We start from the raw sequence: 27,024 nt of genomic DNA, 5'->3' as shown, positions 1-27,024 counted from the left end.
GAGGAGGAGAAGAAGGCCCTGGGTGGCTGGGGGACAAGGAGAGGGCCCCTGGGGGTTTTCTAGAGGAGGAAAGATCCACAATGACGCCAGAGTCAATTGCCAAGGAAGAGAGTGGAGCTGAGCAAGTCCTGCCTATCTGACATGAAAGCCAAACATGGTGTAGATGGAGCCCTTTGCCCTACACAATGACAGCACCAGAGGTGGAAGGTGAGTGGTAGCGGGTCTTTGACATTATAGAGCATATGGACTCTGTCCATTATTGGTAGTTTTGTTTGGAGTTGTCCTTTAGATGTTTAACTGTGTTGTTTTTGACCCGAGCTGTGAGGGACTGAGGTATGACAGCCCACTATGCTGAGACTTATAGTGCCCTAGAATGTTGAGGACTGAGGAATCCTTAGTCCCTAACAGAGGGCACTACAAGTCTTAGCATAGCAGGCAGTATTTCCTCATTCCCCTACAGAGAGGATTACAAGTCCAAGCAGGTAGCCTTCTGCAGTGGGACTTGTTGTGCCCTTGACTGTGGTGGACTGAGGAAGGGAAGTGTAAGAGGGTCTCTGTAAGCTCAGATGTATGGGGGAGCTTTGGGGAACACAGAGTTCCCTTTTACACCAGAGTCCCCAGCTTCCCCCCTCAAATAATGGTTCCCAAACTCTCCTTATATCAGAGTCTTCACACTTCCCTCTTACAGTGTAGTAAGTCTGGAGACTCCGATGTAAAGGGGGCTCTGTAAAATGTGATTAGAGATTAGAAATTTCTAACATTTTTATTTTCTACTTACGATCCACAATTTTCAGCTGCTCAAATGGCTCGCTGCCTCTGACTGCATATTGGAGTGTGGCCGTCCTCCTCCTCCCCTTCTTCACCAAAATCACAAGAGGGTGCCGTCCGTCCGCTTTGGCTAGAAGCAGAAGAAAAAAAAAAACATAAAAAATACGAATGTACATAGTAGTATTAAAGGTTGTGAAGAGACACTTGATGGAGGTAGGAAAGGTAGGAGCGAGAGGGAGGGGGGGGGGGGGGTGTTGGTATTAGTGTTGTTGCATAGCTAAACACATGTCCACCTACCCAAAAAATTGTAACCTATCTGGTCACATGTAATGTATATTTTTACTTACCGGAGATTTGCTCCACAGCCTTTAGCAGGAGCCTGGGTGAGCGCCTTTTGGCATCACTCCAGGCCCGCTGCAGATCCACTATATCAGCCTGGAACTGAAATCTCCGCTGCAGCCTCATCCGGAGACGACACATCATCTTGTGCTTTTGGTGAAGATGCGTATAAACTTTATCATACCCCCAGAGGAGGAGGAGCTGTGGAAAGAGCAGTGTATGTTTGAGTCCAAGTATGTCCAAAATAGTACAGTCTTCAAATAACATGCTAGGTCGTCTTTGAGATATTGTAGAACAAAGAATTCCATTTCTGGTGATACATATACATCGATGTCCAAATCTACCTCCATGACATAGGTTGCCCCACACTGGTGATTTCCTCTACATGATATAGCCATTTTCTCAATTGGCCTTTCATGACACACCCAGGGCCGCCATCAGGGGGGACAGGCAGTCACTGTATTTACAACCTTATTGCTGTCCATTTAGCAGGGTGCAAGTAACTTTACACACATGTAGCATAGGTATCAACTTTTGTCACCATGTTAAAAGGACAGCAGTATGGGTAGCATTACAGTGACTGTTATTAGTCCAGGCTCACTAAACTAGCCAATGCTTGGAAAAGCAAGCCATGCAGATTGCTTTTCAGGTCCCTTTTAACACGAGCTGTCTGATTGGGTGTGGCTGTTAATTTTTGACGCAGACCTGATAAGCCCCTCAATTCTCCTTTATGGAGTGTTATATGTAAATGGGATTGCTTCATTTGAGATGCAGATTTAAACTGTGTATGGCCAGGCTGAAGGTACCCAAGTTGATTGGTCGATCACCTGGAGGACAACGTACAACCAGTCTGTCAGATTTTACACACACTTATCGCTAGCATCTCTTGTAGCCACTAGCAATAATCACTGTGTTTTCCTGGCAGGGGCAGCACCAGGAGAACACAATGGCTCCGCAGGAGGGTTTCCCCTGTCTGTGTTGATGGTGGAATCAAGGCAAAATGTTTTTCCTGCAAGCCACGGGACAAACAAAGATATTTTTTTAATGAATCCATGATTTTGCCAAAATGGAAAAAAAAAGATGTTTGCTTTGTATATTCTTAAGTTTGCTACATAACTAGAACATGTAACAGTGTTATATCATTGCAGGAGATTTCCCTTCACTTCCTGTCTTGGTGTCACCAGGACAGGAAGTGAGGGAATCTCCCGTGGGGATACAGCCAGCAATTCTTTCCTTTTATATATACTATGGACATTATAAGGCAACAATTGCAAGCTATTTCCCCACAGTGATATTCCCCTCACTTCCTGTCTTGGTGTCACCAGGACAGGAAGTGAGGGAATCTCCCGTGGGGATACAGCCAGCAATTATTTCCTTTTATATATACTATGGACATTATAAGGCAACAATTGCAAGCTATTTCCCCACAGTGATATTCCCCTCACTTCCTGTCTTGGTGACACTAAGACAGGAAGTGAGGGAAAATCTCATGCAATGATATCACCCTACTAGAAATTGTAGTTCCGTCTAAAAAGTATACATAAAGTAAGCACTTGGTTTCCAAAGTGGCAAAATTATGGAGGAGTTAAAACCCCATAGTGTGATCGGGTAATCTGACGGTGTGTTCCTACACTCCTCAATGTGTCTGTTCATTAAGCTGTGCTGAATTATCCTTGATTCACAATTCCTGCAAGAGTTGCACATGGTATGTGGGAGATGCAAATTTAAGGTGGCATAATTATCCACACAATCACACATAATCCTTTTTAAAGGTCACCAGCAGAATTTGATGGCATAGTGGTTCACAGCAGTGCCATCAGATTCCAGTTAGATCTGTAAATTAACAAAGCAATGGGATCTGGGGGTGTATTTAACTTGCAATGGACACCCCCATTCATTATCATATGGCAGTGTGAGATGGGTCTGTTGGGAATGTGATCCATTGAGACAAGTGATTATACACTCATGTGTTTCTTTTAGAGGTGATTTGTTCAAGGCAATCCTTTGAAGACATGACCATTCCAGATTTTTGTGATCACTGATTCCATCTCAGGTGAACCAATTAGCTGCTGTGTGCAGATCCAGCTTATGATGGTAAGAGTGTCAGACAAGACAAACGGGGCCGAGCTTGCAGTGTGTATGGATGTATGTAAGGCAATAATTTTTTGCATTATGCATTTAGGGAATATAATGTTTCTAATCTTGCATATATGAAAAGGGTCAATACATTTGTCTTTATCTAGATAGATTCCAAAGCGTCAGAGCAATCTGTCACAGATAATTGGGTTTCATTTTGTGTAAAAGTTGAAACGAATCAAATCTATCTATATACAGGCATAGCCCACTTTAAGTACACAATGGCAGGGCCGCTGATAGGGCAGTACAACCAGCCCTGTTGTACCGGGCCCGGGCTCCATCAGCTCTACAAGGGGCCCGGGCAGCATCACAGTAAATTTCTGCATGTTCAAAAAAAATCGTTTTTTCTAAACCTTTTCCTAATTTGTAATTTCTTGGGGGTGTAATTACATTTTCCTGGGCCCTATAATGACAGCAGAAGGGCCCAGGAAGTGAGTGCAGTGGCGGGACTTTTTTTCCATTTTCGGGTCGCATGTATACATAGGATTTAGTTCCATGGTGATTTGCTGCAATATAGTCCTGGCTGCTGCTGTCCACTGCTTTGCCTGGCGGAGGGATACAATAATTCTCTGCTCAGCCCCGCCTCCCCTTACTCAAGTGCAGAGTGTGATCATGTACGGAGGCAGATTGCTCAGCAGCTGACAGGGAACAGCAGGAGGACAGCGTGGCTGGATTGGACACAGTGAGTGAAGAACAGAGGATAGAGTCCTCACTGTGTCCTATGATCTCAGCATAAAAATCACACAGGCTACAGGTGCCCTGTCACAGTGTCACATGAATGCTGGGGATGCTGACTTTAAGCTATGACTGTAGTGAGTGTTACTGCATAACAAAGTCAGCATCCCCAGCATCCATATGACACTGTGACAGGGCACCTGTAGCCTGTGTGATTTTCATGCTGGTGATCATAGGACACAGTGAGATGCTACTTTAAACTTGTGTTTGGGGGACAGTAAACATGTGCAGTCAAACCACTCCCCTTTAACCTCTTCCCGCCCATTGATGTATCAGTGTTCTGTCAGAATAGCGCTACCTATCAGATTCTGCTAGCAGAAGTGGCATTCGGAAAGAACAACTTACTGCGCATGCACCATGTGTTCCAACATGGCGACTATGCGTTCCAATAGGTTTCCTAATGTGACAGAACACCAAGCAGCAGCGGACATCTTCTTACACCCACGAAAGTCTGGAGTTTTACATTTATTTTAGCAGTAAACTCACCTTATATACTGAAATAGACTATTTCACCGCAGCCGAGTGGAACAGTCTATTTCACTATATAATCAGTTTGTCGCTGAGCAGTGCGGGGTGTACCAAGGTGGCCGTCACCACATTGGCCGCAGGTTTCTCGCTATATTTACTAGAATACAATAATAATACAAATGTAATACTGTGATTTATTCTATAAGGTCAGTTTACTGATAAAATAAATGTAAAATTGAAGACTTGCGTGGGTGTAAGAAGATGTCCACCGCTGCTTCGTGTCATTAAGAAAGCTATTGGTATGCATAGCGGCCATGTTGGAATGCATGACGCATGCGCAGTAAGTTGTTCTAGTCTGTATATTACTTCCGGTAGCAGAATCTGATAGGTAGCGCTATTCTGACAGAACACTGGCACGTCCCTGGATTGGAAGGGTGATATCTTGGTCATCCCTGCATCATAATAGCCCCAGCAACTTTGCACAAAGTAACATAATTAAAATAAAATGTAAAACCTTTTTAAAGCCCCCATTCCCCCTTGTTCATGAGTAATTGCAAACATGCATGTTGGTCCCGCACATATATACGTAAACGGTGACAAACCTGCATTTTGTTTTGAGGCGGGGCCAGGGATGGGGTTGAAGGGGGCCCCATCAGGTAGGCTGTACGGGGCCCCATCATTCCTAACAGCAGCCCTGCACAATGGGACCAGGGCATGTATGGAAACTGAAAATGTACTTAAAGTGAAGCAATCCCTTTTTTCTTTTCTCGATGCATGAAAATACACCAGCTCCATTGTAAATTTTGGCCACATTGACATAGCCTTACTCCCAAACCATGTGGGAGCATGTTAAGGGGATCCAGGACTATGACATGATAGATTACCTAGGCAAGCTGGCCAGCCACAAAATGGATATGGTGTAGTCCTGGGTACCTGGGTACCCTGTCGTTGCTCCCTAAGTTTGTTATCCCTGTCACTTATGGTTTGTGAGCAGTGTCATGGCAAGCTGAACAAGCTGTGTCCTTACTCACGATTGTATATAAAGTGAGTGTACTTAAAGCAGGGTATGCCTATCTATATCTATATAGAAAGTTCAGAGATGTGAACCTGTTCCCTATTATATACACTAATATATGGTATATAACATTCTATAATGTATCTAATGTATATATATTGTATATAATATATACATAGTATATATATTGTCTAATATATATATTTTTTAGATACACATACATACATCTATATATATACACATAATATATATATATACATATAATATATATATATATATATATATACATATAATATATATATATATATATATATATACATATAATATATATATATATATATATATACATATAATATATATATATATATATATATATACATATAATATATATATATATATATATATACATATAATATATATATATATATATATATATATATACATATAATATATATATATATATATATACATATAATATATATATATATATATATATATACACATATAATATATATATATATACATATAATATATATATATATATATACATATATATATATACATATAATATATATATATATATACACATATAATATATATATATATATATATACACATATAATATATATATATATATATATACACATATAATATATATATATATATATATATACATATAATATATATATATATATATATATATATACATATAATATATATATATATATACATATAATATATATATATATATACATATAATATATATATATATATATATATATATATATATATATATATATATATATATATATATATATATACACACATATATATATATATACACACATACATATATATATATATATATATATATATATAGGGAACAGGTTCACATCTAGGAAGTTTCTATAACAGGAAGCTTCTAGATCACGTCTAATAGGCAGAAAGTGCATGCGCAGATCAGCAGACCAAAAGTTTCTTGCACACCCGCTAGATAAGCGACCCACCCTGCCACCATCCCCCATCCCCCATCCCGCACCCTGCACACTCACACCCCCTCCTTACCTTACACACAAATGCCACGATTTCGTCTGTAAACAGTGCAGGAGCCATGATGCACACTTACGACAGGGCCTGGACAATTTCCGGAAACGTGTGCACGCAGCAAAAGTTTCGTTTCCGGTTTCATGTATAAATGTGAGAACGCGGTTTTGTATATTCGCGAATTCGCGAATAGTGAACATACACAACCATTAAGCAGATTTAACTTAGAAAAAGAAATACAAATACATACATTTGTGGACACCAGAAAACTTTATTTAGACACATGAAGACATTTTAAAAAAAAAATTGGAAACATGCTGTTTATTACATTTGTATTTTTCAAACCAAAACAACCTTTGTACAACATTTAGACCATATACATCGACAAAGAGCCCATAATCAACAGATGCATGTGCAGATTGACAGAATTATGTTAACAGCAATAAATACTTACAGAGAGTCAACACACAACACAGCCAAATCTCACCTCCATAAATAACAAAGGGCCAAAAATGTTACCCATAAAACATGTGACACACAAATATATTGGACCTCTTCGTAGGTCAAATCTTTCCTGATGTCTGAGTGAGCTATATATAATCCAAGCAAACACACCCAGAATGGTAACGCCCAGTCCAAAAATTAACTGTGTGTATCCTGTGTGTTTTGGAGCATGCTCAGTTGCCAAAACAAGGGAAATAGAAATGAGGAATAGAAATGTATGTAGGTGTGTATAGTATATGTGAATTGAAAAAATTCTCTCTTGAAGTTTGCTAGTCATTATTTAGAATGTTTAGATACAGGAATACATACATATATATACAATTACGTGAGAGAGAGAGAAATATATATTTAGGGAAACAATTGAAACACACCTTTTGGGATTTGAGAAGTGAGATTGTGACGATTGACCAGATATGTAAGCCAACAATCTGACTCATCACTCATGAACATCCCTAAATTTGGCGTGGCAATTATATCAGGCGTTCTTATGTGCATTTTGGCTGGCGTTTTCCCAGGCGTTTTGACATGCATTTTTTGGGCAGGCATTGTTATATGAAATCACCTACAAAAGACCCAAAAACAGACCACAAACACGTACATGTGAACGTAGCCCGTTTGGGGGCGTTTGAGGGGGATTTGTCCAGCTCAAGGATCAGCTCCCAAAACAGGCAAAAAATCCAATCCTATTCAGTTCAATGGCCCCTGTTCCCATGTGAGCATTTTGACGGCATGAGGAAAACACCCAACGCTCACTGAGAAATAGCACAATGATTAGGGAGTCTGCCTTCCTGCTGTAGGTTTGTAAGTTCGAATCCGGAAGGTGCCCTCTGTATGGGCAACACTTGGATATCTCCAATCCTCCAAATGTTGACATCATTAATTTTGTTCATGTTTGAAAAAGGCATGTGTATCAGCAAACTTTTAATCCAAAGACATGAACAAAATACAAAAGATGCCCCATAAAGTCAATATGTAGCAATATTGTGAGCTAAAGCTCTATTTGTTTGTTGGGCATACTTTGCTAATTAGCCAAGTATAAGGGATATATATATATATACCTTCAGTTAAATGTGTAGTAAAATGGTAACACTTGGCCATACCCATATGGAAGAAAAGGTAGTATTTGCAATATATTTCTAAAAACATTCTTTGGAAACACATAAAATATTGTCAAAATTGTGACATTTCCTTGATATGTGTGAAATGCTAATAATCTTTCTTTGAAATATGTTTTACATCTATTTTTTTTCTATCTGACGACCAATTCCCCAATGTAATATTTTGTGGGTTTTTTCAGAGAATGTGGAGGTTCTATATAAACACTGTAGATTTGACTGCTATGATTTCGGAGTTAGCAGGAAAGGTGTATGGAATGTGATGGTGTTTACTAAAGGATCCCTTGTTGGAAGTGTGCATGTTTTTCCAATTCCGCCGGTTTTTGCCATTTTCTATGGGCGAGACAGCGGATTTGCAAGCGGTATTCAAAAAAAAATTGACCCAAAATCGCGCTGGCGAAATTTTTTGAGCCAATTTGACGTTGCGCATGCGCACATTCGCGAGTTCGCAGCTCGCGGCTGGAGGAGCTGTTTAACCTTTCCACACTTTCGCAGATATCTCTCTTTCTAAGTCAGTTTTTGAGATTTTTTAAACGCAAGTCATCTCCAAATTGACTTCCACACCTTCCACAGTGATTTGGGATTTTTGGGGGTACAGGGGAAAATTTGGCTAAACTTTAGTCGAGCTTTTAGCTGGCGTGGTTTTAAGTCGCGCTCTGACCATATTGCATCTTAATGAATCTCACACTAGGCGCTATTTTCCGCCCGCCGTTCTTTGAATGCCAATTTCAGACTTAAATAATCGCCGCTTCGCAAAATCACGCCGAAACGCCAATTCGCCGTACTATGAATCAGGCCCTCTGTCTCTATCATTTAAAATACACTTATAATAAAAATTATAGACCCTTCATTTCTTTGTAAGTGGGCAAATTTACAAAATCCGCAGGTGATCAAATACTTATTTCCCCCACTATATATTGATATGGACTGGGTAATGTGTTAGGAATGAAAGGATGTCACATCATTTGATGGAAATGAAAATTATCAAGCTACAGAGGACTGAATTCAAAGTCACCCTGAAAATCAAAGTGAAAAAATGATGCAGCAGGCTAGCCCATTTTACTCAAATTTCATTGCAACAACTCAGAATGGTACTGTAGTTTGTATGGCCCCCCACGTGCTTGTATGCATGCCTGACAATGTTGGGGCATGCTCCTAATGAGACAACGGATGTGTCCTGGGATATTTCCTCCCAGATATGGAACAGGGCATTACTGAACTCCTGAACAGACTGAGGTGCAACCTGGCGGCGTCGGATGGACCGAAACATAATGTCCCAGAGGTGTTCTTTTGAATTTAGGTTAGGCGAGCGTGGGGGCCATTCAATGGTACCAATTCCTTCATCCTCCAGGAACTGGCTGCATACTCTCGCCACATGAGGCCGGGCGTTGTCGTACACCAGGAGGAACCCAGGACCCACTGCAGCAGTGTAGGGTCTGACAATGGGTCCAAGGATTTCATCCAAATACCTAACAGCAGTCAGGGTGCCCTTATCTAGCCTGTAGAGGTCTGTGCGTCCCTCCATGTATATGCCTCCCCAGACCATAACTGACCCACCACCAAACCGGTCATGCTGAATCATGTTACAGGCAGCTAAAAACATTCTCCATGGCTTCTTCAGACGCTTTCACATCTGTCACATGTGCTCAGGGGGAACCTGCTCTCATCTGTGAAAAGCACAGGGTGCCAGTGGCGGACCTGCAAATTCTGGTGTTCATTGGCAAATGCCAATCAAGCTCCACTGTGCCAGGCAGTGAGCACAGGGCCCATTAGAGGATGTCTGGCCCTCAGGCCACCTTCAGGAAGTCTGTTTCTGATTGGTCAGAGACATTCACACCAGTGGCCTGCTGGAGGTAATTTTGTAGGACTCTATCAGTACTCATCCTGTTCCTCTTTGCACAAAGAAGCAGGTATTGGCGCTGCTGATGGGTTAAGGACCTTCTACAGCTCTGTTCAGCTCTCCTATAGTAACTGCTTGTCGCCTGGAATCTCCTCCATTGCTCTTGAGACTGTGTGGGGAGACACAGCAAACCTTCTGGTGGTGGCACATATTGATGTGCCATTCTGGAGGAGTTGGACTGCCTGTGCAACTTCTATAGGGTTCAGGTATCGTGTTATGCTACCAGTAGTGGCACTGACCCTAGCCAAATACAAAACAAGTGAAAAATAGTCAGAAAAGATTAGTAGCGGAAAAAAAATGTCAGTGCCTCCACCCGTAAAACCATTTCTGTTTTGGAGATTGTCTCATTGTTGCCCATCTAGTGCACTTGTTGTTAATTTCATTAACACAAAAGCAGCTGAAACTGATTAACAACCCTCTCTACTACTTAACTGACCAGGTCAATATCCCAGAAGTTGACTTGACTTGATGCTATACTCTGGTTAAAAAGTGTTCCTTTCATTTTTTTGAGCAGTATATTACATTTTTGGTTTAAAACGACTTTAATGAAAGAAGATGTGTTATACCATTTAATGCCACATTTTCTTTGTATTTGTAGGACTCTTTTTCCTACAGCCCTCAATACAACAACAACAATTACACAAACTTACAATTCCTCGTAATCCAGTGCTTTTCTTCACTGCCCATTTAAATTTTTCTAGGTTCAGAGACTTATTGCCGCTCTTTTCCAGCTCCTAGAACAAATCAATACCATTTATTAGTAATAAGTGAATTACTTAATACCTAAAGCCTCCCAAATGATTTAATTACTGAACATATTCTCATCAATGGAGATTTATTACCCATCCTGTGCACGTAATTACTGCCAGTATTCTTGATGATCTTTTTTTTTCATTTTATAAATAAATGCCATCATGACATGGTAATTGAGCATGCCAAATTAAAAAAATAAATATCACTACTAGAGCAAATTATATTTAAACATTTTATTTTGACAGCATGATTTATTTACAGCTGTAGTCTAGGATTACCTGTGGAGTTAACATGTGGCGATTTTTGGGGATTTTCAAGAAAAAATAAAATAATTCACATTATAGCATGTCATACAATCTTTGTTTGAAAAAAGACATATGTTTTTGATCGCAACCAACAGAAAAAAACATTTATCCACAGAATACAAACCCACAGGCAAAAAGCATTATGGAGCATGGTCCAATCTTCTCCAACAAGGAAAAACAATGTACTGTGTTATTATTACTACTTTAATAAATTAAAGTGATTATAAAAGCTGGCTGCTCCTCCTTTCCCCCAGGTGCTGAGGGGGCAACCATGTGGATGCACTTTCAAGCCTAACCGCATGCATCCGTAGACACACACAGTGCAGCTCAGCCACGGTCCCTGCTCCCTCCTCAAGGGATTTAACTGACAACAGCAGGAGCCAATGGCTCCATCTGCTGCATCACTTGTCACGTGACTTCCTCAGGGTAGCCAACCTGAGGAGGGCATGTGACAAGTGACGCAATGCGTCACAGGCGGAGCCAGTGACCTCACTTCCTGTGTCTCTGAGACCCGGAAATTGTGGTGAGGAGGCCATCTGCCACTCTTTCTTTGGATTTTACATGCAACTGACAAGAAATATTCTTGTAGGTGTTTTTTAAACTATTAAAGAGAAAATGTTTTGAAAAGCATACTACGCTATAGATCTTTTTATATATTCTGAGTACTTCAGTTTTCAGCCAAGGTTTCCTTAACCAAAGGACAGAGTATAAGAGTAGGTCATCCATCCGGAGGCACACTAAGTCAGGAACAGAGGATTTAAAAGGCACAACATAACCTGTAATGGGTCATAGAGTGAGGTGAGCTGACATTTCATCTAGAGGTGTGGTGGTGGCTTTTTGACACATAGCTGTCTTTGCATGGATGGATGTCACATTCATTTTTATTTTGCACCACTGGAAATATTTTGAAGTGGACTTATATATGCATAATTATTGAAAGTTTTTTTATACACAATAATAACTGGTTCATTGTATATGTATACAGTATACTAGTACTGAAAACCTGTATTCACGTATTTGTTAAAGGGATATATACAGTATATGAGTGGTATATACACGCTTTATTTCTGATGAACAGCGCACTATTGTCTTTTTTGTATGTATGCAATTTGAGTGATAGGAGTTTCACTGTTAATGGTGCAGCAGTTCCCACTTTTATAGCACTTTTACGCATTGGTACAGTACATAGCAGCGTATTAGTAACCCACATTATAGCCAGCTGCTGCCTGTCTGTCCTCTGAGAGCAAGAATAGAGGAGAGCGAAGCTGCAGCTGGGACAGCTGGGGAGGCAGGTAAGTGTTTAGGGCTTGGGTGGGGAAATAAGTAGTGGGGAGTTTTTTTTATCCTTATGCAGCGAATGAATCAAGGTAAAAAAATCTTTTTGACTTTAGAACCACTGTAACCTCCCTGGCGGTATTCCCGAGTGTGGCTCGGTGTTAACTTTGAGTACCAAAAGTGGTAACCCCGAGCCATACTCCGGATTACCCCAGAACATTACTCACCTTCCCTGCGATCCCCCGCCATCCTCCCCGTCCTCCTCACAGTCTCTCCCCACTCTGTGCACAGCCGATTGCCGGCACTTGTCTTCCAGGTTCCATCCCTGCGAGCGTTGCGACGCAGGGGGGTGGAACCAGCGGCAAATTCAAAAGTGTAAATACACAAATGGCATGATACAAAGCTGTGATCCTAACGGATTACACTGTATCATGCCATCTCAGCACAGGATTGCACCTGGAGACTTTTCCAGTGCCCTGCCTGTGCTTTTCCAGTGCTTTGTGCCTGGAAAATTTTGAACGACCATGGCGTCCAAAAAGCGTTTTTTTTTTAGCAAAAGCGCTTTTAGATGAACTGGAAAACGGCAACAGCGAAACTGAGTTACTTGAAGAACTGAGCGATAGCGATTCATGGGAAAATTTGTCATCAGGTACGGAAAGTGACGACAGCGACGATTCTGATGTCTCTTTCTGGCACATAGCTTGTGGAATTTGGGAAGTATATCAAATGATTCTTCAGAAATTCAAACGGAGCTATGCGCTAGAAAGAGACAGAATCATCGCTGTCGTCACTTTCTGTACCTGATGACGGATTTTCCCACGAATCGCTATTGCTCAGTTCTTCAAGTAACTCTGTTTCGCTGTCGCTGTTTTCCAGTTCGTCTCAAAGCGCTTTTTGTGCAAAAAGAACGCTTTTTGGATGCCATGGTCGTTCTTTATTTTCCAGGTACAAAGAACTGGAAAAGCACAGGCAGGGCACTGGAAAAGTCACCAGGTGAATTCCGGTGGTGAAATGGCATGATACAGTGTTTCAGAACTATTGGGGGCTAAAAAGGAGTCATATAAGGCCATACATATTATTTTATACATATTGTTATATTGGGCAGCCTAGCAGCCATTTTGTCATAAGGTGAATTTAAGTTCATTGCCTTTGGGTAAGATTTCTTTACAGACAATTTTAAAGTCTCAGCAAAGACTGTTTTCAAGCTGTAAATAATAGAGGCCCTGACATCCCACTAAGATAAGGTCCTGATGATGGTACCAGGTTCTAATGAGGGTGATGTCATTCTTGTCTGTCTGTATTTTAACAATGAACAAAACATCAGTATATATTTTTAGGGTTCATTAAAAATATGCTTGAGGAATCATTATTATTATTGGTAGAAATTGTATTAGCAACAATATTATTATATCACTGTATTATGTGAGGTACTGTATATACATTGGCCTACGAAATTGATTCAATTCTAGGAATGTATTGTATACTATTGTTTTGGTTTTGTGTGTAAAGAGCTAAGTACTATTCAACTTACATGGCTTTACTTATAAGGAATGTTTATATAGATTTGTTTTACATCTTGTCTAGGTTATATAAATCCTACAAGCCAGTCACTATTCTTGACAGAATATGACATGGAAGATGAGATTTAAGTTTCTTTCCTAGGCTTAGGTCAGAAGGGTATCTTTGAGAAAATAAATATTCATAAATAATCTCCCAAACTTTTATATAGGCCAACAGTGCCCCTTATTGATCTTTAAGAGTTATATCAGAATTATAGCAATTTAGCGAATAAGCCCCTTTTTGAGGTATTTTTCATATGGAAAACAAAATCCACTCCTACTTTCCCATAGGATAAAAGTTTCATGTAAGTTAGAGACGAAGAGAGACTGGTACAGACCATGAAGGGAATAGGTGCTCTGATGAGGGTCTGAGGCTGATGGGAGACATCTGAAGCTGAGGCTACACAAACATGACATCTCAGGCAACAAGACAATATTAAGTTTGTTTGGTAAACTATATATTTATATTTTTCCTACAGGCAATTCAATTGCCATACATATATCTGACTGAACCACTCTCTCTTATTAGCATCAAGATTTGAACTTGGATCATTCTAACTGCAGTATGATTGGTCTAATTTTTCTTATTTTGGGGAATTTAGGCTGACTTTAGCCATAGTAAATGGGGCAGTTATGATGTATTCTTAAAAATAGATTAATTTAATAGAAGTTTATTTTACCAAAAACTATCTGGACTTTTGACAAGTCTTGGCGCATGGTGTAACAATTTTTGTCCATGCATTTCTTTTAAACATTGACTTGTGAACATCTGTTGGCTGAGAGAAGTCACGTGTCAAATCTGTTAGATTTTGTGAGCTCATGGAAGGCTATTAATCATATTCTGGAAGTTATGGGTTTTGGTTACCTTGATATCCTGTAATAATATTCTTTGATTACATTTCTCACATAACCTGTGTGATACATATTATTGATATTTGTCCCACATTTTGTGTTTGTTACCAGTTATCTTTTGACATTATTCTGCACTGAATTATTTAATAAACATATATATTTTTGCACAAAATTGTATTCCTCTTATCTTCAGGTTAGTGCCACTAAAACAATCTCGTATTTTTGTTGATTAATGGAAATAAGTTGAGAATCTCTTTACTTACAGATCTTTGCTTATAAACATTCTGACAAGTGTAATCCGTTAGGATCACAGCTTTGTATCATGTCATTTAGTGTATTTACACTTTTGAATTTGCTGCCGGTTCCACCCCCCTGCGTCACAACGCTCGCAGGGAAGGCTGGTGCCGGCATCTGCCGCGCACACAGCGGGAGGAGAGCGGAAAGATGGCGGGGGATCGCAGGGGAAGGTGAGCTTTAAAATGAAAAACAATAGATTTCTATGCAAAACAATGTACCACTTTTAGCACAGAAATCCTGACATAATCAGACCGCCAGGGAGGTTAACCTTACTGTGTAACATTTCCACCTGACCACAAGGTTCTGGTTCTACAAAATGTGTAATGACAATCAAACAGCGCTTCCACCTAAAACAGTAATAAATGATATATTAAAGTGTTCATGTGCAAAAAAATAATAATAATAAATAATAATTACATATCCACAATAAAGTGCTTAAAGTGGTATACTAAGTAAGTGCAATAGTGCTAAAAAATATTCCACAAAAATTACATAAAGTGCAATAGTGCTCCAAAAATGTTCATAAGTGTACAAAAGTGCTTGAAAGTGAACACAGTGCGGGAGTGCTTCAGCCAAATCAGGCAGTGCGGGGTGTATCACACCCCTCCAAGTTTAAAAATCAAATTCTTAAACTTGGTTTTATGAACTTCACTATGTCGGCCATTCTTTTTGTTCGAGCCTCATAGACCCGCTTAAGGTGCCATTAGGCGTTAGAGAGGAAAGACCATACAGGTGGAACAAGGATCCATATTTCTACACTCAAAAGTTTCTTTGACCCTCAGACTGAAAAGGAAGTGTCCCCACTGTATCCAATGAGGGAGCTTGTTGGACAGTGGAGGAAACCCAGCCAGTGACCCATTGGCTTTTGTGGGAGTCCCAGTGGTAGGGCATTCTTGCAATGCATCCTGGGATTGCTCATAAAAGCCGGGGGGACATGTGACAGGGCGTCTTTGGCGGGAAGCAGAGTCCCATGAGGAGGCAGATGGCTGTCTCTCCTCCTGCTGTGTGTGAGGAAGGTGGTCTTAGGCAGTCGGCCTAGTGAACCAGGTGTGGAGCTGAGCTGCAGAGGATCCAGTGTAGATGACGGTGGAGCTGCTGGCAGAGTCTCTCAGGGAAAAACAGTGTCTGTGAGTACAAAGGGACTTGCCAAAGGGTTGGCCCAGGAAGGAGAACCACTCCAATGAAGTCAGAGGATCAAGGAGCTAGCACACAAGCAGAGAGTTACAGTAAAGGGGGTGCTGTGTAGAACCCTGAAGAATAGTGATAAAGGGGGGTGCCTAGTTGGGCCTTGAAGAGCGATTCACAGAGCAATACAAGTCCATTAAATTCTTCTTCACTGCTAGTGACAAGGTGAAGCAGTGTCCTTGCCGCACTCAGTTATGTCTAGATGTCCCAGCAAATTGTGCATAGTTCATTCAAGTTGGAGTATCCCACTTATCCCTTTTCCTATCCATGTTCTCAAATAAAACTATGAAAAACCAAAACCCCTAGACTGTTTTCTGACTGAGCCAAGTACTTTGAAAATGCTAAACTGTGATGTTGTTGCTATGGGTAACCCAGGGGAATCCATAACCATCAGCTCCAAAGGGAGTAGTGCTACATATATTTCTGAGTTTTTTCTTAGTGAACAGCAGCTGCACTTTTTGTAATTTTACCAATAGTTTTTACATAGCACAGGTTTATTAATAATTATTTGATCTACAAAATGTGGCCCAAGAACAGTGCAGATCTCTGTGGGCCCTTTAACAGATACTGTACATTACAGTAACAAAGGGCGCTGCTCTGTTTCAGTACATTTTGTTATGTTATACTAAAGAGGTTTCATAAAAGATAAAGAGAGGCTATGGATGTTTTATTTACCACCAACTTTCACACATAGGGATTGAAGACAGGCACTGTGGCTGAAGCTTCCACATCCTTAAAAGCGGTTTATTTTTGTAGATAGCTCACCAGTTTCCATGTGCCCAAACATGCGCCCTCTGATTTCATGGATAGTGTAGGACCCACTGATAATGGGGTACTTTGACGCAGTAGTGGGCTTGAGCACGATATGGCCATATGGTGGGACCAAACCCCCATTTTTATTTATGGACTCTCTTCAGATTTGGTAGTAATTTCTTTTGCATTTGCGCGCTATTCTTTTTTAATATACATGTCTTTTGGTTCATAGCTGCAGCAGCTTTGGAAATACATGGGTATGCTCCCCCAAATTTTTTGCCTGTTTATTATGTATTCGGTCTGACCAGACTATCGAGGTTGAGCAGCCCTCCCCACCCCCCACACACACCTGTACTCAATCAGTGTCCACCATCAAGTGGATATAGGAGGAGTCCCCTGTAGTGCATTTGCACATCTCTCCCAGCAAGGAGTATTATCTCCAAGGGTTAGAAAGGCTGGATTCATCTCTTTTTCATGGATAGTGTAGGACCCACTGATAATGGGGTACTTTGACGCAGTAGTGGGCTTGAGCACGATATGGCCATATGGTGGGACCAAACCCCCATTTTTATTTATGGACTCTCTTCAGATTTGGTAGTAATTTCTTTTGCATTTGCGCGCTATTCTTTTTTAATATACATGTCTTTTGGTTCATAGCTGCAGCAGCTTTGGAAATACATGGGTATGCTCCCCCAAATTTTTTGCCTGTTTATTATGCGCCCTCTGATACCATGCTTCACCTGACAAGAACAAGTACTGGTTGGCTCACCAGACAGCACACCAGTTTTTTTAAGAGGTATCATCAAGCCAGGTTGAACTTGGCTAGAATCAAATCGGTGTACATGGGGGAAGTTGAGATTTTAAATGAGGCGTGTGATGGCCACTGAGATAAAACCATAATAAAAAGTTTATTATGTATATGCAAATACATGTAACAAGGATATGAAGTATATTTGATAAAAAAAAGTATAAATATGAGCTAGTATACATTCCCCAGGGTTGCACATTGGGACAACCAACGTTAAACAAGGTATAGTATATTATAACTGTAACAGATGATATTGATAATATACAGTACTGCATCAATGTTGGCTCGACGCATTTCTGTGGACTGTTGAAATAAACAGTGACAAGCACAGTAGCATCAAAGCTTTTCTTATAGAATTGTCAATAAAGTATACTTAGTACAGTGCATAGTGCTGCTAAAATATCATAGTATCTTGAAGTGCTAGGAAAGACCTAGAAAAGTGCGAGAGTATAGGTGTGCAGAAAATGCTTGGACACATCCAGCTAGGATTAAGCCCAGATAGGTATCAAGTGTGTATAATAGAGAATGAAGTAAAGAGAGAGAAAATCCCAAGAAAACTGCGTGAAGAAAAACATTAAGATATAAATACAGTGTGGCTTACAATCCGTTGATTGTGGCAAGAAGTCCATGTGTAGTGGGATCATGAAAACAAAAATAGATAGAGCCAAACTGCTCCCAAGAAAGTGCTGCATGGATGCCAAAAGCCAGCCCCCAATGCACCCCCAACCCCACACTAGCGTGTATGAAAGAAGGCATCCCTCCATGGGAGGTAGACGCCAATGGCAGGCAACCCCCAGAGGGGTGCCTATAACACACTGTAGGTGGCCAATGCCGTGGTGCCAATGCCGTGGTGCCAATGAAATGACGTCACACGCATGGCGCGAAGCGTGGCGCTGATGCCCAGCGGGAGACATCTGCCTGATCAACCGTGCCCACTGGCCGGGGATGGAGACAGGAAGCAGTCAGCCAGCCCAGCATAATCAGCCCCCGTGGTTACAATGCTGACACACAAACATTGTTGAGCTAAACATAATGTATAAAAAACAAACATGTTGTCTGGTGTGGTTTTTGAATATGTTAAAAACGCCTGCTTAAAGGAGGTTAATGACCTGTGATAGCCATGAGGTAAGACGATCACTGGTAAACAAAAAGGTACATAGCAGTCGTAGTCACAGGTATACCAGCTAATATTTATACTTTTTTAATCAAATATACTTTATATCCTTGTTACATGTATTTGCATATATATAAAATAAACTTGTTATTATGGTTTTATCTCAGTGGTCGTGTCACACGCCTCATTTAAAGTCTCAATTTCCCCCCTTGAATACCGATTCAAATCAGGGATGGAGGTGTTTGGTCTAGTACCATTCGCCTTATTTGCTAGGATCGAACTATCAATTTCTGTAACAACAACACAGAACTGGAAGATTACAGCCAAAGCTCAGCACATCAAATCAAACAAAACAAAAAACATACAAATGTATCAGCTGCCTGGTGCTGGCAGGCTTCAGATGCATGTTTTTTTCCATTGGAACACAATCCATTGGAACACAGATAGTAAATAAGCAAATTAAAAATTTGACCACTTTTGTTATATTTTAATTGCAATTTTTATGAAGTCAAACATAGCCCAGAAAGTGCCCAGATAATATCACTATATGAAGGCCCAAAATCCCATTGAATAGACTGTAGTATAGAATTTCATAGAAAGTATAGATTTCAGACACAGGGATGCCATTTTATCATATCTTTATTATTAGCTATTTAGCACTACCCTGCAAGGGTTGCAGGTAACTATCTCTCCTATCCTTCACAGCCATGCAATACGCATTTTCCATTTGCATCCGAACACAAGAAATTAGTCCCTGGGCTTGTTTTTGTTGTTTTTGATAGGGCTAACAACTTGCATGGGGTAGAAGGGTTATGGGATGCCCAACTTGACAGGAAAACAATGTATGGGGACAACTTCCTTCCACTGTACAAAGTAAGGTTTCTGATCTGTTCTTCCTAAACACCCTCAGTCCTTCAGGATCAGTGACAATAGCCCCTTGAGGACTAGGAGCTCTTAGTCCAGTTTAGAAAAAGAATACATTATGTTGCAAAGTGCATGCACTTTAGCTAGAGTGCATGCATCTCTAGCTAAACTGTCTGCAGGCACTACCAGTCCACCTTGCTGCTCCAAAAATCTTTTAGGGCAAGGGGTAAACACAGCAATGTCCTTCTGAATGCTTCCTACATGTGGCAGTCTCTCCCCTTGTGAATCCCTGGGTGTGCTGATGTACTCACTCTGTCCTCTTTGCTCCCTGCTGCTCCTTAGGCAAGAGTCTTTCTCAAGTGGTTCTTCTGATAAGATCTTCCCAACACAGACCAAGCCCAGCTTGGAGGTAGAGCCCCCTAGACCCAGGGGTTCGCTCCTAGGCCACTGACAGCTGCTTCCAATGACTTCCCCTGCTGGCTAGGCTCTGCCATATTTAAGGGCTGATCCACCCACCCTGCTAGGACATTTTTCCTGGGGATTGGTCAGACTCCCCTAAGTATGCAGATTAGGACCTCCTGGCCTTCACCCACTAACTTCCAGAAGCTTCTAGATCCAGGGGGAGGTACCAGAGACCTGCCCCTGTAAAGCCATCCAACCTGACCTGCAGTAACCCGACCCAATTTCTGACTCACATAGCTTACCACGAATCATAAGCATTTATTTGCCTATACTGACACTAGTAGCACACTAGAGGGTGCTATAGCAATACACGATAGAATGGAAACAGTAGTACCAATTGCATGCATGATGAAAATCATGATGAAAATCATAGTGAACCTGAACTTGAAAAGTGAAGATTTGCTATCTTATTGGGAACATCTAAAAAATGTAATTTGAAAGAGGCTGTACCCAGGAAAACTGTACCATTTACGTAAAAGAAAGTGTGACATAAGGAGCCAATGAATTTGGGAGAAACCAGCCCTGAGTAATATACATATAAATATAAAAAATATAATATAATATAAGTATAAAAATCCCAATATTAACCCCAATCTCACCACCAAGGGAGAGGAGCAAGAAAGAGGTTTCAGAAGAAATGGGCCTTTAAATGACTTCCAAATAAATGCAAACTACAAAGTATATTAAAAAATATATACCTAGCAATTTTTATTATTACAAAGATTGATATAATACACAAACATACATTACATCAAAGGGCCAAATAACGCCCCAATAGGAAAACTGAACACACATAATATTGTGCTATTAATGGAAAGCAGGTCAAAACTGTCGTCGACATGTTTCGCGGCACATCTTCTTCTGGACTATTTGTTTGTCCTATTTGTTTGTCCACATTAATTTCACAAATATCTGTTAACTAAAAATAAAAAACCAGTATATATGCACTGTATATACACAAAAAAAATAAAAATAAAACCTATACATAGATAAATACACACATAGCATATCACAAACAGTAAGGTCTGTCCAAAACAGGAAAACTGTACCATTTGTTCTGAATTCTTCCTGAAAGTGGATTTTTGAGGCACCAACTTCAAATCATATAAAAACATTATCTTTTATTGTATATTCCATAAAAAGTAACAGTATAAAATCAATCCCAACTACAGATGTTATATATTAGAGATCACTCAAACTCATTGGAGTAAGGGGTTAGATCAGTGTACATAAAGATGGAGCATATAATGTTTAATTCTACAAAGGTAGGTAATAGATGGAAACACCATAAAGGGTACAGCTGGGGGTGAAAACCCCTCTTTCTCTGCACAATCAAATCCACTTCTTCAGGAGATCTGATGGGATGTATAATAGGCAAAGAAGATGCTTTGCTAGTAAAAGCGTGCAGTACCTAATGGGTATACAACGGAACCACCAAATCCTCAGTAAGAGAACACCCAAAAGGGATCGAAACAATCTTCCAGAGTATATGCAGAGACTTTATCCCATCATATATACTTATAATTAGTAGAGGAGCCACTGCAGTAAGAATGTCCTCAAATAAGGTTGAAGGAAACTTGTCATGCTGTTTATAAAAAGTGTCCACCTTCAAGCGGATTCCCAAAGATAGCTTCTGTAAGGGCCAATAGATAGGGTCAGGGGTCTAACATAGATGGTATAATGGGTTCCTCTAATGTTTTTATATGTTTTGAAGTCAGTGCCTCAAAAGTCCCCTCGATAGATTTTGGTAGTAGATAATGTTTTTAGATGATTTGAAGTCGGTGCCTCAAAAGTCTGCTCAGTAGATTTTGGTGTTTTTGGTGTCAAATTTCCTCAAATAAGTGTGTCACCTTGATAAATGAAGTCCCAATAAATGCCTTTTGTCAAAAACCACGAATCAGACTTAAGCCTAGTACACACGCAACGAATTTCCGCCGACCGGTCGTCCATCTTTTGTCCAGAGTGGTGTTTTGTGGTTGGAATGTGCCTAGACTGCACACGAATTTTCCCGCACGACAAAATTCTACTTCAGAAGTGATGTCATGTGTTGGTTTGCTTCCTTTGTGTTCTTTCTTCTCTGAGCATGCCAAGTCTAGCTCATAAGATGTCGAAATCTGTACTGACTGCATGAAAATCGGACGTGTTTTGACGGAGGACAAAAATTTTATAGCCTGCACACCAGATTTTTTTCGGCTGAAAAGTTGGAGTCGCTTGTCGGAAGCATCATGCTAACAAGCCGAAAATCGGCAGATCGGTCGTCGGACGAAAATTCCCGGCCGAATTTCGACTCGTGTGTACGGGCCTTAAGACAGAAAATGCAGTAAAAACACACCTTTAATGTAATGGTAAAAAATGGTACAGAACAGTAAACGCAGTCAAAACATAAGCCAGGGGGCAGAAGCCAAAATGGAAAGTCAGACGAGCCAGTGAACAGGAAACCAGAAATCAGTGTAGTCGGAGGCAGAGGAACAGGATCAGGAACCAGAAGGGATGCCAGCCAGGAAAAGTCTTTCACAAAAACACAGAAGAGAAACTCCAGATATGTTAACTAGACGAAGGCAGGAAAGGAATGAGCAGGGTGCCCTAAAAAGCCAGAAGGGGCTGGCTGTAGGTGGGACTGAGGAGCAGATAATGATAACCAGGTGAGCCACTGAGGAAACAATAAGTGCTGACAATTAATTGACAGCCCTGCAGCCTGAGCACAGAGAAGTTGCTGCAAGCCCAGCCCTGACAGTACCCCTCCTCAATGACCCATCCCTCTCAGAGAGGCAACAGGTTTGAGAGGGAACTGTATATGGGTAGCACGGATGAGGACAGGAGCATGTACATCTCAGGATGAGACCCAAGAGTGTTTCTCTGGACCGTACCCTTTCCAATGAACAAGGTACTCCCTCCTCCTAAAAGACCTTTCCTCCGCAGAGAGACAAGTGAAGCCCAACTGCATGGGTTCTACTTCACTGGCGGATTCGGTACCAGGAGGCATGGGCTGAGCTAAACGTACAGGTGTATTCGCAAGCGCTCCTTGTCTGGAGTCAATGAGAATGGCAAACGTGAATAACTTTCCAGCTTTAATGTTATCTGAGAGACCATGAGAAAAAGCAGCCACGACAGCCTCATTGTTCCAAGGAACCTCTACTGCCAGGGTATGGAATTCAGGGGAGTAATCAGCAACATTCTTGTACTCTGTTTGATGGACATGAGGCTCTTGGCAGCAGAAGTGGAGTGAGCGGGAACCTCAAATACCCTTTTAAAGTAAGCCACAAACTCAGGATAGGACAATGGTTTTTGCCTCTCCCATAGAGAGTTTGCCGAGGCCAAGGTTCTATCAGAAAACAAGGAAATAATGAAGCCTACTTTGCTTCTGTCCATGGGGAACGCCTGGGGCAGCATCTCAAAGTATATCCCAACCTGGTTAAAAACCCTCTGCATTGAACTGGATCACCCCTAAAACGCTGAGGAAGCAGGGTGGAACCAGACATACCTCTTAAAAAGGTAATATTTGAGGCGGGTGCCTGCATAAAGACCAACAGCCACAGTGTCAGGCTAGAAGCAGATAGCAGGAAACAGTTCAGATGTGTTGATTATGCAAAGAGTTCAATAAACAAGAGTGCATACCATTAGCAGGTCTGAGCAGAGCAGGTCAGCTGGAACTTGTAGATGAATTAGAGGTTGGCTGGTGCTTATGGTTCACCGCTGCAGAAGTAATAGGACGTTGGCTGGTGCTTGTGGTTCACTGCTGCAGATGTAACAGCAGGCTGGCTGGTGCTTGTGGTTCACCGCTGCACATGTAACAGGAGGTTTAGGGCAGCCAAGTAGTAATGCTCAGTCTGGCACTACAGTAGAATCAAGCAAATCGCAGTCTAGACAAGCTGGGCCATACACAGGTTGATCATAGTCCAAACAGTACAGAATCAGAAGTGAGCAAAGCAGGGTCAAAACTAGCCAGGTCATACACGATATACAGAGCAGATATCAGCTGGGTCAAACAGGAGCACACAAAGTAACAATGCTATCACAAGCACTGGTGGTATGCTGATACAGGTGATTTAAGGGCAAGCTGGCCAATTTCCGTTGTTTCCCAGGCAAAGGCTGTGTCAGGTGAATTTTGCTGGGTCCTAAAGGGATCCTAGAACTGCCACACAGTGGGAGGATCAAGGTGAGCAGTACAAATCAGGAGCATCTGTGACGCTATGGCAAACTGATCCATGCAGTGGTCCTGCTCATCCAATCTGGAAAAAATATTACCACTAGGTGGGTTGCCTGCATTTTTTAAATTTATGGCTTTCGCCTACTGTCAGGAACCATGAATCAGGCTGAGACAGAAAAGGCAGTAAAAACACACCTTTAGAGGAATGGTAAAAAATGGTACATAACAGTAAACGTAGTCAAAATATAAGCCAGGGGTTGGAAGCCAAAACAGGAAGTCAGAAGAGCCAGTGATCAGGAAACCAGAAATCAAGGAAATTGAGGGCAGAGGAACAGGACCAGGAACCAGAAGGGACGTCAGCCTGGCAAAGTCTTTCACAGGAACACAGCAGAGAAACTCCAGATATGTTGACCAGAGAAGGCAGGAAAGGAATGAACAAGGCAGCTTAAATAGCGAGAAGGAGCTGGCTGTAGGAGGGACTTATGAGTAGAAAATGATAACCAGGTGAGCCACTGAGAAAAACAATGAGTGCTGACAATTAACCAACAGCTGAGCAGCCTGAGCACAGAGAAGAGAGCTGCTGCGCGCCCAGCCCTGATACCTGTATCCTAAATTTCTCCTGAAAATTGGCAGTGTGTTTCCTGTGCCAAGGCACTACTGTTTCCAAAGTGTGAGATCTAAGGCACTTCTGTCTCTGATTACTAGTCTCGTGAGCCTGTGGTGCTCTCTGTTCTTCTTGCTGGAGAGGAAACTGTACCTGGGGATCTGCAAACAAGCATTTCCCAGCTTCTTCTCTATTTAATTCCTGTTTGTCCTCCATCTCTCCTGAACCTTTTTGATTATTGATCATTACCTTTCCAGAATTGGACCACCAGTAATGACAAGAGGCAGCTCTGATACAAGCAAGGAAAGCCCCGCCTCTCCCAAGATGTCCACCTCCACACAGAGGCACAGTGCAGAACACGGCATGCTAAGTCAGTAATAGTGGAATGATCTGCAGCAGAGGGGCCACAGACAATACTAGCTCCTAGTGTCTTTCCCTCTGCTTGCCTTTTATGGGCAGAGCTTTTACAATAGTTACCAATTGCTCCATAATACTTTTTGCAGTGAATGAAAAATGTTTTATTCCAAAACAACAACTGATAGGTCTGCTCTGTTTCTGTATTTGTGAAAGAAATCCAGTAGGTAGCTGCAATGAGGTAATAATGATACATGTGCCTATGGGAGTCCTGTGAGTGACAACTGAGGTGATATAATAACAAAGATACATAATGTACCTCAAAGGCTTTCTTCAGTTTGTGCAACTGCTCTAGCGTGACTTCCTGTTCAATCTGGAAAAAAGAAGAAAACCATTTATTGTGAATGAATTATAAATACTGACTGTAGGGAAACCTAATCTGGTATTTATTGGGGTATTAAATGGGTGCAATTTAAAGAAGAACTATAGGCAAAGTATTGAATATGTTATACAATCCCCAACATCAGAAAGATTGTCATTTCTGAATTCAATAAACCCTCTTGCACTGCTGTGCAACTAATGATTAATACTGCCAGAAGAACCGCTGGGTTTCTACTTTAAAGGAACAACATTCAGCCTGTCCTAGCGAATTTGCCACTGCGTTGTCACCCTTGCAATCATTGTGCCTGCATAACGATTGCATGGCATAAGTTGAGTGTGGGCATTGCTAGCAGTGTTGTCTCACCTACCTGTCAAGCCTGTAGCTTGTCAGTTACCAACTGCCCTCACCTAGTTCCACCCTCCTTCTCACTCATTAATAAGGCTGGCCATACATGTTCAATTCTCTTGTACAGTTTTCTGTTAGATTTACCAAAAATAATATATAATAAGGTGAAAACTAAACAACACTTTCAATTGTATCCTATTAGGCAGGCCTTAGTACTACATAGTTGAAGGTATAGCTAAAGAAAATTGTACAGAAAATTATAAGAAAATTGTATAATGTATGGCCAGCCTAAGACAAGGCACTGATCATGGGAGATGTAGTTTTTCAGCAGTGCTGCCCAATCCATATCTTTTACAAAAAAAAAGCTTTAGAAAATTCACAGAGGGTGAGGGCATGGGTTTGCATGGCAGATGACTACTTATTAATTTTATTCCACAAAAATCACCCTTTAGATGGACTTTAGTCTCAATGTGAAATAGGATTCTACCCTAGCATCTATCCTTTACTATTAACATTTATGTGCACAAATGTAGGGTAAGACGCCGCTCAAAACCAACCCAGTGCTTCAGGTGTGGATATGGCTGTATATAGCCACAGCCCACACTGCTCCAGGCCGTGCCCCTGACATGTTGCGCCAAATACGATTGCACCAAGCCCCACAGGGGGAAACATGTCAGGGGGCATGAGCGGAGCAGCACTAGCTGTGGCTATACACAGTTATATCCGCATCTGAAGCCCTGGGTTGGTTTTGAGCGGCATCTTATCCCACATATGCCCACACTTCTGAATTAGTGATTGGTGCCTGCTCCCATTTTCTAAATACCGGTAGGAAGACCTGTTGTTTACCAGCTTTGAGCGGCGCTTCAAGTCCACACATGATCCCCTTGCACAAATGCCTCAGACAATTCAACAAATACGACTGTGTAAACTTACCTGCTACT

The 27,024-nt window shown here is 41.1% G+C and overlaps 1 protein-coding gene across 1 annotated transcript in view; it reads right to left on the bottom strand.

Annotated features, from left to right (window-relative positions):
- Window positions 1-27,024, bottom strand: part of LOC309547281 (cilia- and flagella-associated protein 337-like) — a gene marked incomplete at its 5' end in the record, with an annotated part of 246,937 nt that overhangs the window by 197,183 nt on the left and 22,730 nt on the right. Inside the window, 2 exons of the mRNA XM_082247111.1 lie at window positions 10,675-10,758; window positions 25,676-25,729. Coding sequence (XP_082103237.1) covers window positions 10,675-10,758; window positions 25,676-25,729 — 138 coding nt within the window. The remainder of the gene's footprint in view (window positions 1-10,674; window positions 10,759-25,675; window positions 25,730-27,024) is intronic.

This window comes from Pelophylax lessonae (assembly GCF_965119305.1).
Source record: "Pelophylax lessonae genome assembly, chromosome: 2".
In the NCBI taxonomy this organism is placed as follows: Eukaryota; Metazoa; Chordata; class Amphibia; order Anura; family Ranidae; genus Pelophylax; species Pelophylax lessonae.
Note: the sequence above shows the minus strand (reverse complement) of the source record. Positions and strands in the feature narration are given on the sequence as shown.